Consider the following 15,048-nt stretch of genomic DNA (forward strand, 5'->3'; position numbering starts at 1 on the left):
GGGCTCCACAAAAGCAGGAAGCTCGTCTACCTTGTTCAATACTGTACCCCCACTCCTAGAACAGTGCCTGGTAGGTGCTGACTAAATCTGGGTCAGATGAATGAATTTGACAAACAGTGAAAAGCAGTCTGTAGGAATCCTACCTGCATCTGTGCTTTCTTCATATTGGCATTGACGACAGCCGCCATGTAACTGAGAGCAGCCTCACGGGTTTCGCCATTTAACAAAATACTATGCAGAATCTTAAAAAGCTCTTGCTGAAATTTATTTTTAAAAAGAAGAAACAAATTAAAACTATTTTGCACATGATTCCTTTCTGACTTCACGAACAGCTAGCCTACTTCCCACGTTCTCTCCTCTCCCACTTCTACTCATTTCAGAAGAGCCTGAGTGAAAGAATATAAGAAATATCCATATCCAACTATGTCAAAGTAATGAGCATGAAAGCAGAATATGGAGTGGGGGAGGTAGGCAGTTACAGTTTTTTGTTTTTTGGTTTTTTTTTGAGACAGAGTCTAGCTCTGTTGCCAGGCTGGAGTGCAGTGGTGCAATCTCAGCTCACTGCAACCTGCACCTCCCAGGTTCAAGCCATTCTCCTGCCTCAGCCTCCCGAGTAGTTGGGATTACAGGCACACGCCACCACACCCAGCTAATTTTTGCATTTTTGTTGTTTTTTTTTTTTTTTTGAGACGGAGTTTTGCTCTTATTGCCCAGGCTAAAGTGCAGTGGCACATCTCGGCTCAGTGCAACCTCCGCCTCCCGGTTTCAAGCGATTCTCCTGCCTCAGCCTCCCAAGTCACTGGGATTACAGGCACCCACCACCATGCCCAGCTAATTTTTTTTTGTATTTTAGTAGAGATGGGGTTTCACCATGTTGGTCAGGCTGGTCTCAAACTGCTGACCTCGTGATCCACCTGCCTTGGCCAATTTTTGTATTTTTAGTAGTGATGAGGTTTCACCATGTTGACCAGGATGGTCTTGACTTCCTGACCTCGTGATCAGCCCATCTCGGCCTCCCAAAGTGTTGGGATTACAGGCATTAGCCAACGCGCCCAGCCGGCAGTTACAGTTTTAATAAAATAGGCTTTGTTACTTCCTTCCCATGATCAAAATTACCTTAGTTACCCAAGCCTGTAACTTCTTTGCCTGTTTCTTTTTTTGAGATGGAGTCTTGCTCTGTCTCCCAGGCTGATGTGCAGTGGCGTGATCTCGGCTCACTGCAACCTCCACCTCCTGGGTTCAAGTGATCCTTGTGCCTCAGCCTCCCGAGTAGCTAGGTAGCTGGGATTACAGGCACGCGCTGCCATGCCTGGCTAATTTTTGTATTTTTAGTAGAGACGGGGTTTCGTCATGTTGGCCAGGCTGTTCTCAAATTCCTGACCTCAGGTAATCCACCCCCCTTGGCCTCCCAAAGTGTTGGGATTACAGGCATGAGCCATCACACCCGGCCCTTCTCTGCCTTTAAGTTTGAGAATTGAAGACATATTAATCTGCATTTGGGATAAGCAAGTCAGTGAGGGTGTGTGCAAACTAACAATTCTTGCTCGCCCTCACAGTGTAAATGCCTAAGGGCCAGCTGGAGGAGGAGCCAGGCCACTAAGCTTAGGACCAGTTCCCAGTGATGCTACATACAAAGGCAGCATACTGCTGTTGTTACAACCTGTCATTCAAGACACAGGTTACTTACTTATAGTTTATCTTTTTTATGTAAGATCGAATTGGCTTTTGTTAGCCGTTTGTCTACTAGGCATAGTCCAGTCTACAAAATAAAAGCTCCGTATCTGGAGCTCATCTTTGATACTTCCTCTGGATTTGTTTTCTGAACACTTACCCTTCCGAGCTCTAAGTAATGCTGCAATGATTGGCTAACCACACGAGTGTTTTCCAGGGTAATGGCAGGCCCTGAGAAGTATTTTTCAACCACTTTAACCTGGAAAGAGAAGGAAAAAATGCAGTCAACATATAATGCACATTTGGGAAAGAATCTGAATAAAAGGGCAGCAAAGTACAAGTAGCCACTATACTTACATCATCTTCTGCAAAGACTGAGAAGCTAAAGAAAGCCCCTAAGTAAGAGAGTCTCTGCAGCTCCCGCCCACAGCCAGGACTTAAGGATTTCGGCAACCACAACGGCAAAGAAGCAACCTAGGCAGAAGATGGAAGAGCCAGTCAAGCCGCTGAACAGGCCGGTGGGGTAAAAATGTAATGAAAACTCTCCAGCTCCTCTGTATTTTCACAAGATATTATTAAAACTTTCATGTTTCAGCCAGGCATGGTGGCTCACGCCTGTAATCCCAGCACTTTGGGAGGCCAGTGTGGGTGGGGGTGGGTCACCTGAGGTCAGGAGTCCGAGACAACCCTGGCCAACATGGAGAAACCCCGTCTCTACTAAAAATACAAAAATTAGCAGGGCGTGGTGGTGTGCGCCTGTAATCCCAGCTACTGGGGAGGCTGAGGCCAAGAGAATTGCTTGAACCCAGGAGGCAGAGGTTGCAGTGAGCTGAGATTGCGCCACTGTGCTCCAGCCTGGGTGACAGAGTGAGACTCTGTCTCAAAAAAAAAAAAAAAAAAAAAAAAGAATGTTTAAGTTTCAGGATACTATTTGATGAAGTTCAAATGAACTCTTCTTATACCACCAAAGGACTTGAATAACTTTTCCATGCCTCTTGTTAGTTTAGTTGTACAATACTTGTCAAGGAAAAAAAAACAGGCCCGGTGCGGTGGCTCACGCCTGTAACCCAACACTTTGGGAGGCTGAGGCGGGTGGATCACCTGAGGTCAGTAGTTCGAGACCAGCCTGGCCAACATGGTAAAACTCCATCTCTACTAAAAATACAAAAAAATTAGCCTCGCATGGTAATGCATGCCTGTATTCCCAGCTACTTGGGAGGCTGAGGCACGAGACTCACTTGAACCCAGGAGGCGCAGGCTGCAGTGTGCCAAGATCCCACCACTGCACTCCATCCAGCCTGGGTGACACAGCGAGATTCTTAGAAAAAAAAGGGAAAAAAAATCATAGAAATGAACAACTGTAATGCAGGATATAACGTGTCTAACAAAAATGTAACAGTTGAGAGCCTCCCAGACACGTTACCTCCGCCTACACCTAAATGTCCTTCAAGAGACATTTTCCAGGCCATCTCACTAGAGGAATGCCTTCTGGGTTACGATATATTCACTAAAAACGTGCAAGCCCATGAGGTGAGTGCTTACCAAATTGCACACAGGGTGTGTCTTCCCAAACTTGGTTTCACAGAGCTCACCTAGTGCCTAGAAATAAGATCAGAGTCATTTAAATGCATTTCATCTTAAACTGACTGTCATTTGTAGCATAAAGAAACAGTTTTAACTGCTGCTATAAATTCATTCCCTCTAAAATGGCACACATGCATTCCCTCTGAAATGGCAGCAGCTTTACTACTTTTTCTGATTAATAAACTAAAACACATGCAATGTGAAAAACTTGAAATAAAACAGAAATATAAAATGAAACTAAAAATTACTCAAGCTTTACCCTCAAAGATAACCTCTATTGATATTTTGAGCAACAGTTTTCCAGATATATTTTTGTGTACTGTATCTATATGTTTTTTACAAAAAAGTTTTTCCACTTCATATCTTTCCATGTCAAAAAGATTTATTTCATAAACTTTAGATGGCTCCTCTTGCCAGTGTTAAACATGACTATAAATAATTAAATTTAATAACCTATCAAATTCAAAACATATTTAAAAACATAACTTGGTTTCAAGATTTCTAGTACTTTCAAGAATTCCAACACTTTCCTTCAGCCATCCAACCATCCTAACATTAGAGAACGATGAAAAACACTTTTTAGGGACATAAACATAATTTAACGTGCCCATGGTAACTCAATCAAACATTATTTTCAACAGTTAATTTCGTCTGTGATTCGGACACAGCTCTAGAAGTTGCTACATGAGCCGAAGAGTGCATTTAGGCACTGACACAACATTGAGATGCCTTTGAGGTTCAGGCAGCCTCAACTCAGAAGGAAGCGTTCTCACTGCCTAGTGCAGGAGTTCACAAATGTGGCTGCATATTAGGATCACATGGGAAGCCTTTGGAAACCCCAATGCCATGCCACACCCCTGGTGAATTAAATCACAAGGTCTGGGGTGGGGAGCCAGGCAGAAACACCTTTAAGGATCCCCAGCTGATTCCAAGGTGATTCCAACGTATGGCACAGCAGGATCCACTGACCTAGAGAATGATCACAATGATTTCTGATTTTAGCTTCAACAGTCTTCCGCTTCCTGCCTCTCATTATTGTACCCTCTCACTCACTGTGTCCTCATTATTATGCAAGCATCAATAATGGCACAAAATGAAATCACTGTCTACCACAATGGAGGCCTCTGTCTTTTGAACAAAAGGACATTTTGGTGATATCAGATGCTAAAAGCTCCTCACTGAAACATCAAGCTAATTCACACCACAACCCAAAAGCCAACAGTCCCATGAAGGAACATCTACGTAATATGGTGATAATTAGTGTTCACTAAAATATTTCATCACTGAACTCAAACAATCACATTATTTCACTTCCTTTTATCTGCCACAGGCAGAACAATACATAAGGATTCAAAGAATTTTACCAGGAGCCCCAATAACGTGTACAATGGAAAGAGCTCTGGCATAAATCCACTTAAAATTATTTTTTAAAGTAGGAATTCTGGTTTCACCTTCTAATTTCCCAGCATTCTTGCAGCCTTTTAGTGCCATGACAGGTTTGAATTTTTTAAATAGATAAATACACCCTTTGTGTACAGCTCTGTTTTAACATTTATCACAGTATCTGTTCAACTGTTGTGCTGTAGCTCTGATTTTTGCAGTAGATTACGAGTGCCTTGAGGAGAGGGACCTCATCTTCCTAGCTTCTGTAGCCCCAGTGTCTAGCACAGAACAGATCATCAGTAATGAATTCATGGCATAATGGAATCCAATCAGTGGAATAAGTAAAAGAAATAAATACAGTAAGAAAAACAACCATGGTCTCAATTTACATAAGACTTAATTTATACACAGAAAAACTAATTTCATTTTGACATTTTTTCCTTTACACTTCTGCAATGAAAATATTCAGTAACACTTCAAAATACTTTTCTCCCAAAATTTCAAATAAGCGAATTCAGAACAGAAAGGAGCTTCTAATTTTCATTCTAGTTTCAGCATTTTCACAACATTCAAGCCTCCCCATGGGAATCTAGCTGAAGCTTCTGTCCACAATGTATGCCTGCTCTAAGTGCGTTAAAGAGCTAAGCAGATTTCTACTTCCCAAGTAAATATGACCTTAGTAAACAGGGAGGGTGAACAAGAGAGCTACCCTGAGATTTTCCGCACAAAGTAAACACATAAAGATAAAATTGTATTCATTTTCTTAGTATGTACAGCTTTGCCTTTTTTATTTGCATTTTTAATAGGTTTTTTTTTTTTAAGTAACAAAATTTCATCCCAACTATGGTATGCTCATTGCTAGGAGATAAGTTATCTTTTTCATAAGCTATACAAAGTACATTGTAATAAGTGCATTTAACTCCTGTCTAGGACTTGGATAGGTGGAAGATGTACCAGGCTGCTAACTGTCTTCACTGATGCATCTCACTGCACACCAAACACTCTGCATGGCCAACACAGTGATTTCATGTTTTAAATTTGAAAACAAGGTTGATCTCATGGACCTGAAAGAAAAGTATATGTCAAAATAATCTGAAAGAAAAACATCTATTGAATGAGTTAAAGAAAAAGAACAAAGTTTTACCATGAGGGGGTATTTAAAGTAGTCACTATCGAGGGAGCACTCTTTGGCAGCAAGAGCCAGGCCTTGTAAAATGGGGATAAATATCTATAAGAAAAAAAACAAAATCAGAAATATAAGTTTAAGAGAATCTAAGAGTGGGAAGTATGTCAAATAAGGTGCTAGAACTGAATGTCCAAATTTCATTCCTTCCCCAGGGAAAAGCTTTTTTGCATATAAAAGTCTAAAATTCAGCCAGAGTGTTGATCTGTTCTTTGACAAGTCTAACCATAAAGTAATACAGCTGAATTCTCCAGAAGTAAGAGGATTTTGGTGAACTCTAATACTCTGACAGGACCCCCAGTAATTCAACAAAACCCAGTAATTCAACAAAACCCATACATTTGGAGCCTGTTGAAGAACTCTCCAGGAGTCGTTGCTCTACTCAATTAAATTCTGCACATCTCAGCAACTAATATGTTCCTGATTACCAAGCATCTATATAACCTGTTAAAAAAATCAATTAAATGTTCCAATATTTCCTCCTATCTATCTATCTATCTATCTATCTATCTATCTATCTATCTATCTTTCTTTCTATATTGAGACGGAGTCTCGCTCTGTCACCCAGACTGGAGTGCAATGGCACAGTCTTGGCTCACTGCAACCTCTGCCTCTGGGGTTCAAGTGATCCTCCTGCCTCAGCCTCCCGAGCAGCTGGGATTACAGGCATGTGCCACCACACCTGGCTAATTTTTGTATTTTTAGTAGAGACGGGGTTTCACTTTGTTGGCCACGCTGGTTTCGAACTCCTGACCTCGTGATCCACCCGACTCAGCCTCCCAAAGTGCTGGGATCACAGGCATGAGCTACCGCACCTGGCCCTCTATCAATATTTTTTAAAAGCTTTTCCCCATTTATTTTGAGGAAAACAAGATAAACAGGCCAACAATCAACATTATTACTACCTTAAACTTAAGTTAGAGCAAAGAGCTAGTTGATAAATGCTGAAATTGACAAAGAAAGCTTTAGTTAGAAAGCCTTACCTCCACATATAGTGTAATTAATACATTAACCTGCTATTGGCACTTAAAGGAACTCAAATCTGCTTCTATACATTTATGATTAATACCAGGTAACACCGTGTAAGATTTACTCAGCCTAGCTCATCTTCAAATTTCACAATGCACGCACTGATCAACACATTTAGGGAGTTGGTTGGGATTCAAGGCTAATAACATTAAATAGAAATGTTGTAAACAACAGCTGACAATCTGAATGCCAACAAGTTGTAATAGGAGTATACTATGTAGCCACTAGAAAACTTGAAAAATTCCCTTTCCTACTAATTTCATTCCATGAGCACCTTAATAATTTAAAGAGCACAGTATAAAACACAGGTGCCCTGGATGACAAAGTGTCCGTGGAGTGTTGTGAGATATCAATACAGCTCTGGAAGAGATCATTCTATGGTTTTTGCAATTCCAACAATCAAGGTAGAAGTAACTTGCTCTCATAAGCCAGATAAAAATGGAGAAGTAACACTCAGGTGTGGAGCTGGGGAATGCCAACATTGTAATCAGGAAGAAAAGACAAACAGAAGTTCCAGAATCACCAAAAATTAGTTCATAACTGGTCGTCCTGAAAAATCTCCAAATTTTTTTTTAGGGAGGCTACAAGTAAAATATAATTACACTTTCTTGTATAGTTATCCTTTTGTGCAATTAGGGCTTCATTTGCAATAGGCAAAATATTACTAAGCATAATCTTTTTCTTTTTCTTTTTTTTTTTTCAGACAGAATTTCACTCTGTCGCACAGGCTGGAGTGCAGTGGCGCGATCTCAGCTAAATGCAGTCTCCATCACTTGGGTTCAAGAGATTCTCCTGCCTCAGCCTCCCAAGTAGCTGGGACTACAGGCATGCACTTCTGCGCCAGCTAATTTTTTGTATTTTGAGTAGAGATGGGGTTTTGCCATGTTGCCCAGCCTGGTCTCGAACTCCTGAGCTCAGGCGATCCACCTGCCTCGGCCTCCCAAAGTACTAGGATTACAGGCGTGAGCCACCATGCCTGGCCTGACCTATATATTTTAAATAATTCTTTAATTTTCAAATGAATACCTCCTAGCACTGATTAAAAATACTGTAAGTGTCCACCTCCAGTCCTAATTCTAGCTGCTATTTATTTATCTGTGAACATTTCTCAAACATTAAAAGGAGGTAGATATTTCAGTCAAAGATTTAATAATTCACATTTGCCACTCTTTCAAGACAAAAAGGTAAAATGCTGCTTTGCAGTCCAACAGCTCCATCCCAGTTATCATTCCTCTCTAGATAAAACACATGGTAGCACATAAGAAAAGACAAAGAGTATTCAACACTGAGTGGCTGAAAAGTCAGCAGAATTCTGGGATTAAAAACAAACAGGTCTGGGCCAGGCGCTGTGGTTCACACTTGTAATCCCAGCATTTTGGGAGGTCGAGGTGGGCGGACCACTTGAGGCCAAGAGTTCAAGACCAGCCTTGAGGCCAAGAGTTCAAGACCAGCCTGGCCAACATGACAAAACCTCATCTCTACTAAAAATACAAAAATTAGCTGGGCATGGTGGTACACACCTATAATCCCAGCTACTTGGGAGGCTGAGGCAGGAGAATCGCTCGAACCCAGAAGGTGGAAGTTGCAGTGAGCTGAGATGGCGCCACTGCACTCCAGCCTGGGTAACAGAGAGAGACTCACCCTCAAAATTAATTAATTAATTAATAGAATAAACAGGTCTGTGGTGGTCGTATAACACTGTGAATGTAGTAAATGCCACTAAATTGTACACTTCAAAATGGTGGTTTGAGGCCAGGTGTGCTGGCTCGTGCCTGTAATCCCAGCACTTTGGGCGGCTGAGGCGGGTGGATCACCTGACATCGGGAATTCAACACCAGTCTGGCCAACATGGTGAAACCCCATCTCTAATAAAAATACAAAAAATTAGCTGGGTGTGGTGGCAGGCGCCTGTAATCCCAGCTACTTGGGAGGCTAAGGCAGGAGAATCGCCTGAACCCGGGAGGCGGAGGTTGCAGTGAGCTGAGATCATGCCATTGCACTTTGGCCTGGGCAACAAGAGCAAAATTCCGTCTCAAAAAACAAAACAAAACAACAACAGTGGTTTGATGTTATATGAATTTCATCTTAATTTAAAAAATGCAGGACTTCTCTGTCCAAAGCTGGTGATGGGGAAACAAACAAACAAAAAACACCCAGAGGTCATTTCATAACCTCTTGTGTAAGTTTGTTTATGAATAAAGTAGGCTCAATATACCCCTTTCAGCTGGTCACTGGGCTGATTTTATATAGAGAGAACTACTCGATTCCTCAAATGGTATCTTCTTGAATAGGAAAAGTATTCTAATTACTACCCATTACCTCTTTAATATAGTGCATCACTCAAACCTTCCAAGACAGTAATTTTTTTTTTTTTTTTTTTTTTTGAGACAGTCTTGCTCTGTCACCCAGGCTGGAATGCAGTGGTGTAATCTCGGCTCACTGCAACCTCATCTCCTTGGTTCAAGCAATTCTCCTACCTCAGCCTCCCAAGTAGCTGGGATTACAGGCACCCGTCACCACACCCAGTTAATTTTTGCATTTTTAGTAGAGACCGGGTTTCACCACGTTGGCCAGGCTGGTCTCGAACTCCTGACCTCAGGCAATCCATCCGCCTCAGGCGATCCATCCGCCTCAGCCTCCCAAAGTGCTGAGATTACAGGCATGAGCCACCGCGCCCGGCCGACAGTGATTTATTTTCCTGAGAGTTCACTTACCCTTCTAGAGAAGAAAAGCTCACTATGTTGCCATTAATATTTCCATTAGTCAGTAAGATCATCACCTAAGATAAACAGCTAGTGAATTCCAGACAGAATACACAACACTAACTGGAATTTTTATTCTTGGATCCTGGCTGCTGCTTTTACAAATATTTTGAAGACTGCTGAAAACACAATTCCCAAGAATTCAAAGGTCTTAAAATTAACAGTTTTAAATAATCTTAGGTATAAAACAGAGTGAAAGGAATCACACCAATTATAGCTATTGCCTCTGTTATTCTCTGTAGTCACAAAAAAGGAAGTGATGATACAGCAAACTGTAAGAAAATTTGATAAAAGCCCTTTCATCAGGGAAAAAACTTGTGTGACAGTTGCTAAAGGCAAAGTGCTTACTTTCCCAAACAGGTCCTCCAAACAGCAATGTTAACAACAAAGTTTCACCTTGGAAGAAACCTTCAAGACTACGTACACAGCTTTATTTTTAAGCACTACATATCTGCATTTTCACCTGGCTTTACACAATGAGATACCAAAACAATGTATAAATACCAAATGAAATAATTAGGAAGATATGAGACATCTTTCCTAGTGGGAAGAAGACAAAGATTCTATATGGCATGCAGGCTGCCAACGAGCTAATATGGTCATTAAGTTAATCTTACAAACTCAGAGAATGAATTTTTGACACTACTTATCTGGCAAATGCACATCATGCCTTATGCCGTCTCTGGGTATTCTTGTTTTAAAAGCTCCTTGAAATCAGGAACGGGGCCTTACATATTTTTTTCATATTGCCCGAAGCACCTAGTGTAGACCTTGTTTAGAAGATAGATGTTTGACTGATTCGTTGAAATGGGCACATGATTTGAACAATGCAGCTGTCAATCTGATTTCCTCAAAAGAATATTGGGTAGGCCTTCTCTCTAATAACACATGGATGTTCGAATTCAGGCAAAAGCTTTCAATGTATGGTCAGAAATTAGCCTCGACATAGAGGCTCTCAGGCTAAAATTTGCAAGAGCAAACTCATACGACCGTACCTGCTTGAACACTTCTTCATCCTGGTGAGTGGTTCTCACCAGTTCCTGAATGAAGCCATATGGGAGATTCCTACACAGCATATACGGCACTAGGAAGGACGGCTGCTGCAAGGACCTGTGGACCCATGAACATTAGGGACGGTGATGAAGTCAACTCACTACAGAGGCACGTGAAATGTCATGTCAGCAACAACTGCCCAGTCAAAAGTCAAACTTGACATCTCCCAAATATTCTGCAAAATAGTTTCAGGCGAAAGCTAACCCTTCTTACCAATAGTAATCACTTTTTGGTCTTTTTAATGAGACACTATGGGAATTTTCAAAGAATTCATCTTTTCCTACATAGAGCCCTTTAAAAATGAAGCACTGAAAAAAGGAAGCATGGCCAGGCACGGTGGCTCACGCCTGCAATACCAGCACTTTGGGAGGCCGAGGTGGGAGGATCACTTGAGGCCCGGAGTTGAAGACCAGTCTGGGCAACACAGCAAGACTCTGTCTCTACAAAAGATGAAAATATCAACTGGGCAAGATGGTGTGTGCCTGGAGTCCTGGCTACTTGGAAGGCTGAGGCAGGAGGACTGCTTGAGCCCAGGAGTTTGAGGTTATAGTGAGCACTCCAGCCTAGACAACAGAGTGAGATTCTGTCTCTTAAAAATAAATAAATAAATAAATAAAAATAAAAAAGAAGTATTATATGTTTTTTGTTGTTGTTGTTTGTTGTTTTTTAGAGATGGAGTCTCGCTCTGTTGCCCAGGCTGGAGTATGGTGGCGCGATTTCGGCTCACTGCAACCTCCGCCTCCCGGGTTCAAGCGATTCTCCTGCTCAGCCTCCCGAGTAGCTGGGACTACAGGCGCCTGCCACCACGCCTGGCTAACTTTTGTATTTTTAGTAGAGATGGGGTTTCACCATGTTGGTCCCAAACTCCTGACCTCAGGTGATCCACCTGCCTCGGCCTCCCAAAGTGCTGGGATTACAGATGTAAGCCACCACGCCTGGCCGTATTATATGTTTCTTTATGCCTCATCTAAATTGGGGGAAAAAATATTAGTAGTGGCTGAGGGCTCATTAATTTTAATCAAGGAATGTTTTTTACAGTTTTGGTACATGTATATAATTTTCCTTCTTTTTGAAAAGTTTCAAAAACATATGGTTATGGCATACAAAATAACATAAGAACACCTAGAATAAATAAATGTAATGTTATGTTTGTGAATTTTTATTTATTTAGTATTATTATTATTTTTTGAGACAGTCTTGCTCTGTTGCCCAGGCTGGAGTGAAGTGGCGTGATCTCAGCTCACTGCAACCTCCACCTCCCGGGTTCAAGCAATTCTCGTGCCTCAGCCTCCCCAGTAGTTGGGATTACAGGTGCGTGCCACCATGCCCAGCTAATTTTTTGTATTTTTAGTAGAGATAGGGTTTCACCATGTTGCCCAGGCTGATCATGAAGTCCTGAGCTCAGGCAATCCATCTGCCTTGGCCTCTCAAAGTGATAGGATTACAGGCATGAGCCTGGCCTGTAAACTTTTAATTTTTTATCATTTTATTAATTTTTATTTTTTGAGACAGAGTCCTGCTCTGTCACTCAGGCTGGAGTGCAGTGGCACGATCTCAGCTGCAACCTCCACCTCCTGGGTTCAAACGATTCTCTGGCCTCAGCCTCCCAGGTAGCTGGGATTACAGGCACGCGCCACAATGCCCACCTAAGTAAGTCTTTTGTATTTTTAGTACAGACGGAATTTTGCCATGTTGGCCAGGCTAGTCTCAAACTCCTGACCTCAGGTGATCCGCCAGCCTCAGCCTCCCAAAGTGCTGGGATTACAGGCGTGAGCCACCATGCTCGGCCTAAACTTTTAAATGTAAGCTTTTTCCTTTAGATATTTTTTATATAAAAGAAATGAAATACACAACCTTTTTAAAAACTTGCTACCTTTAGAAGACTGAGAGGCAAAGAAAAAAAATTTTTAAAAACAAAATAAAAACAAAAAATTGCAACCTTTATAGGATTCTCAGAAGCAAATAATGTAGCACTTTGGTTGATTCCTAAACTAACCATTCCATTACTATTGTTTATTATTCAGTAACAGAAATTGACCGTGTTATACATGGAAGGTGATGATCCACACATTTTATCAAATACCTCCACCAACTTCAGGCATTTGCTGTACAGTCAGTTACTAATTTTCTGCCATGCTTGTCCACATAGTTCAACAATGGTCTATTTCAAAAAGCAGGCAGAATTCTTAAAATATAACTCACTTCTTTTTAAAATATGCTTTGTACTACTTTAGAAGATGAGGAAGAAAGGAGTGTTTATTTTCATAGTATTTTAGCGAAGGAAAGGGACCTTCATTTTACAGGTGAGGAAGGGAGTTATCTAAGGTGGTGCAAGAATGGCCAGAGAGCCTGATGTCCACTGATGGCTAGGGCTCTCTGCCTGCTAATGTCAAGCACGTCACGGGTCTTCATACCTGGGCTGTGTTAGGGAGCCTTGTAGTACTAAAGCAGTATGGGATATGCACTGTGAGCGGATGTTGCTCAGAAGCTGGCTGACTGCTGGCTGGCTGCACATCTGAAAAGGAAAGGTGGAAGTGAGGACGACAAGAAACAAACAATACAATTCCATGCTGTTAAAAACAAGAGTTAAAAGGGATGGACCATCAGTAAACAGCGTGCTTTCCTCTTCCTTTATTCTTAGTGAACGAGCTACAGTAACTGTGCCTTCCAAGTGTACTGCCTCTGCAGAAACTGATGTCAGAGAAGAAAGAAGTGTAAGTTTGAGGTGACCAAACTTATACTTAAGAACCTTGGAGTCCAGGCACGGTGGCTCACACCTGTAATTCCAGCACTCTGGGAGGCCAAGGCAAGCAAATCACTTGAGGTCAGAAGTTTAAGACTAGCCTGGGCCGGGCGCGGTGGCTCATGCCTGTAATCTCAGCACTTTGGGAGGCCAAGAAGGGCAGATCACAAGGTCAGGAGATCGACGCCATCCTGGCCAACATGGTGAAACCCCGTCTCTACTAAAAGACAAAAAATTAGCCAGACATGGTGGTGCACTCCTATAGTCCCAGCTACTCGGGAGGCTGAGGCAGGGGAATCACTTGAACCCAGGAGGCAGAGATTGCAGTGAGCCGAGATTGCGCCACTGCACTCCAGCCTGGCGACAGAGTGAGACTCCAGCTCAAAAAAAAAAAAAAAAAAAAAAAAAGACCAGCCTGGCCAACATGGTGAAACCCCATCTCCACTAAAAAAAAATAAAAATTAGCTGGGTGTGCCAGGTGCGGTGGTTCACACTTGTAATCCCAGCACTTTGGGAGGCCAAGGTGGGCAGATCACATGAGGTCGGGAGTTAGAGACCAGCCTGACTAATATGGAGAAACCCCATCTCTACTAAAAATACAAAATTAGCCAGGCATGGTGGCTCATGCCTGTAATCTCAGCTACTCGGGAGGCTGAGGCAGGAGAATCACTTGAACCCGGGAGGCAGAGGCTGCGGTGAGCCAAGATTGTGCCATTGTACTCCAGCCTGGGCAACAAGAGTGAAACTCCATCTCAAAAGAAAAAAAAAAAAATTAGCTGGGTGTGGTGGCAGGTGCCTGTAATCCCAGCTACTCAGGAGGCTGAGGCAGGAGAATTGCTTGAACCTAGGAGGTGGAGGTTGCAGTGAGCTGAGATAGCGCCACTGCACTCCAGCCTGGGTGAGAGAACGAGACTCCATCTCAAAAAACAAAAAAACAAAAAACCTTGGAGACATGCCCACTCATTTCGCTTCCGCTAAGGCTAAGTACAACAAAGCCCAAAGAAGGCCCTTTACAAATATGAAACTAACCAGTGGGCGACGAGGTTCGTTTCTAACGTAAAACTAAAATCAGAAAATGAAATAGGAATAAAATGAGAAAACAATGAAGCCAGTCAAGAGAAGTGATGGGAAAAGGGTAGCTTACTGAGTTTAAGCCCAGCCTTGCAACTTATTATTTACGTGATTCTGGACAAGTACTTAATCTCTCTGAGAGTCATTTGCTTAGTCATACGTTGAAAAAAGAATGCCTATGTTATACCGGGTTCCACTGCACTAACAGAGCAACTGAGGATACAAGCTAATGTCTACCTGGCACAGTCCTTGGCAATCTACAGAGGCTCTATAATGTTGGTTATTACAACAAACCAGTAGAATTATCAGGGCCATATGAGTCACTGGCGGTACCGAACTATAGTGTGGTCAAGAGAGGACTCTGAAGCCAGGCCATCTAGGTTCAAACCTTGGCTCTGTCTCTACTAGAATGTGAGTTCCACAAGGGCAGGGATCTCTGTTTTGTTCATCGGCACATCCTAAGTTCCTAGTACTGTGCCTGGCACATGGCAAATGCTCGATAATTGCTTTACTGATTGAATAAATGAATGAATGCTCCAGGGGTGGGGATAATCAAACAAATAACTAGG

At 42.2% G+C, this 15,048-nt stretch overlaps 1 protein-coding gene across 3 annotated transcripts in view; it reads right to left on the minus strand.

Moving 5' to 3' along the window:
* The window catches only part of UBE4B (ubiquitination factor E4B), a 149,487-nt gene that overhangs the window by 48,593 nt on the left and 85,846 nt on the right, over positions 1–15,048 (minus strand). For all 3 annotated transcript variants that reach the window (XM_019010852.4, XM_019010846.4, XM_019010842.4), the window contains 7 exons: positions 13,080–13,180; positions 10,608–10,722; positions 5,783–5,866; positions 3,214–3,270; positions 2,029–2,145; positions 1,832–1,930; positions 144–257 (listed from right to left, as the gene is read on the minus strand). In XM_019010852.4, the coding sequence (XP_018866397.1) occupies positions 144–257; positions 1,832–1,930; positions 2,029–2,145; positions 3,214–3,270; positions 5,783–5,866; positions 10,608–10,722; positions 13,080–13,180 (687 nt within the window). The remainder of the gene's footprint in view (positions 1–143; positions 258–1,831; positions 1,931–2,028; positions 2,146–3,213; positions 3,271–5,782; positions 5,867–10,607; positions 10,723–13,079; positions 13,181–15,048) is intronic.

Source organism: Gorilla gorilla, chromosome 1 (assembly GCF_029281585.2).
Source record: "Gorilla gorilla gorilla isolate KB3781 chromosome 1, NHGRI_mGorGor1-v2.1_pri, whole genome shotgun sequence".
NCBI lineage: Eukaryota > Metazoa > Chordata > Mammalia > Primates > Hominidae > Gorilla > Gorilla gorilla.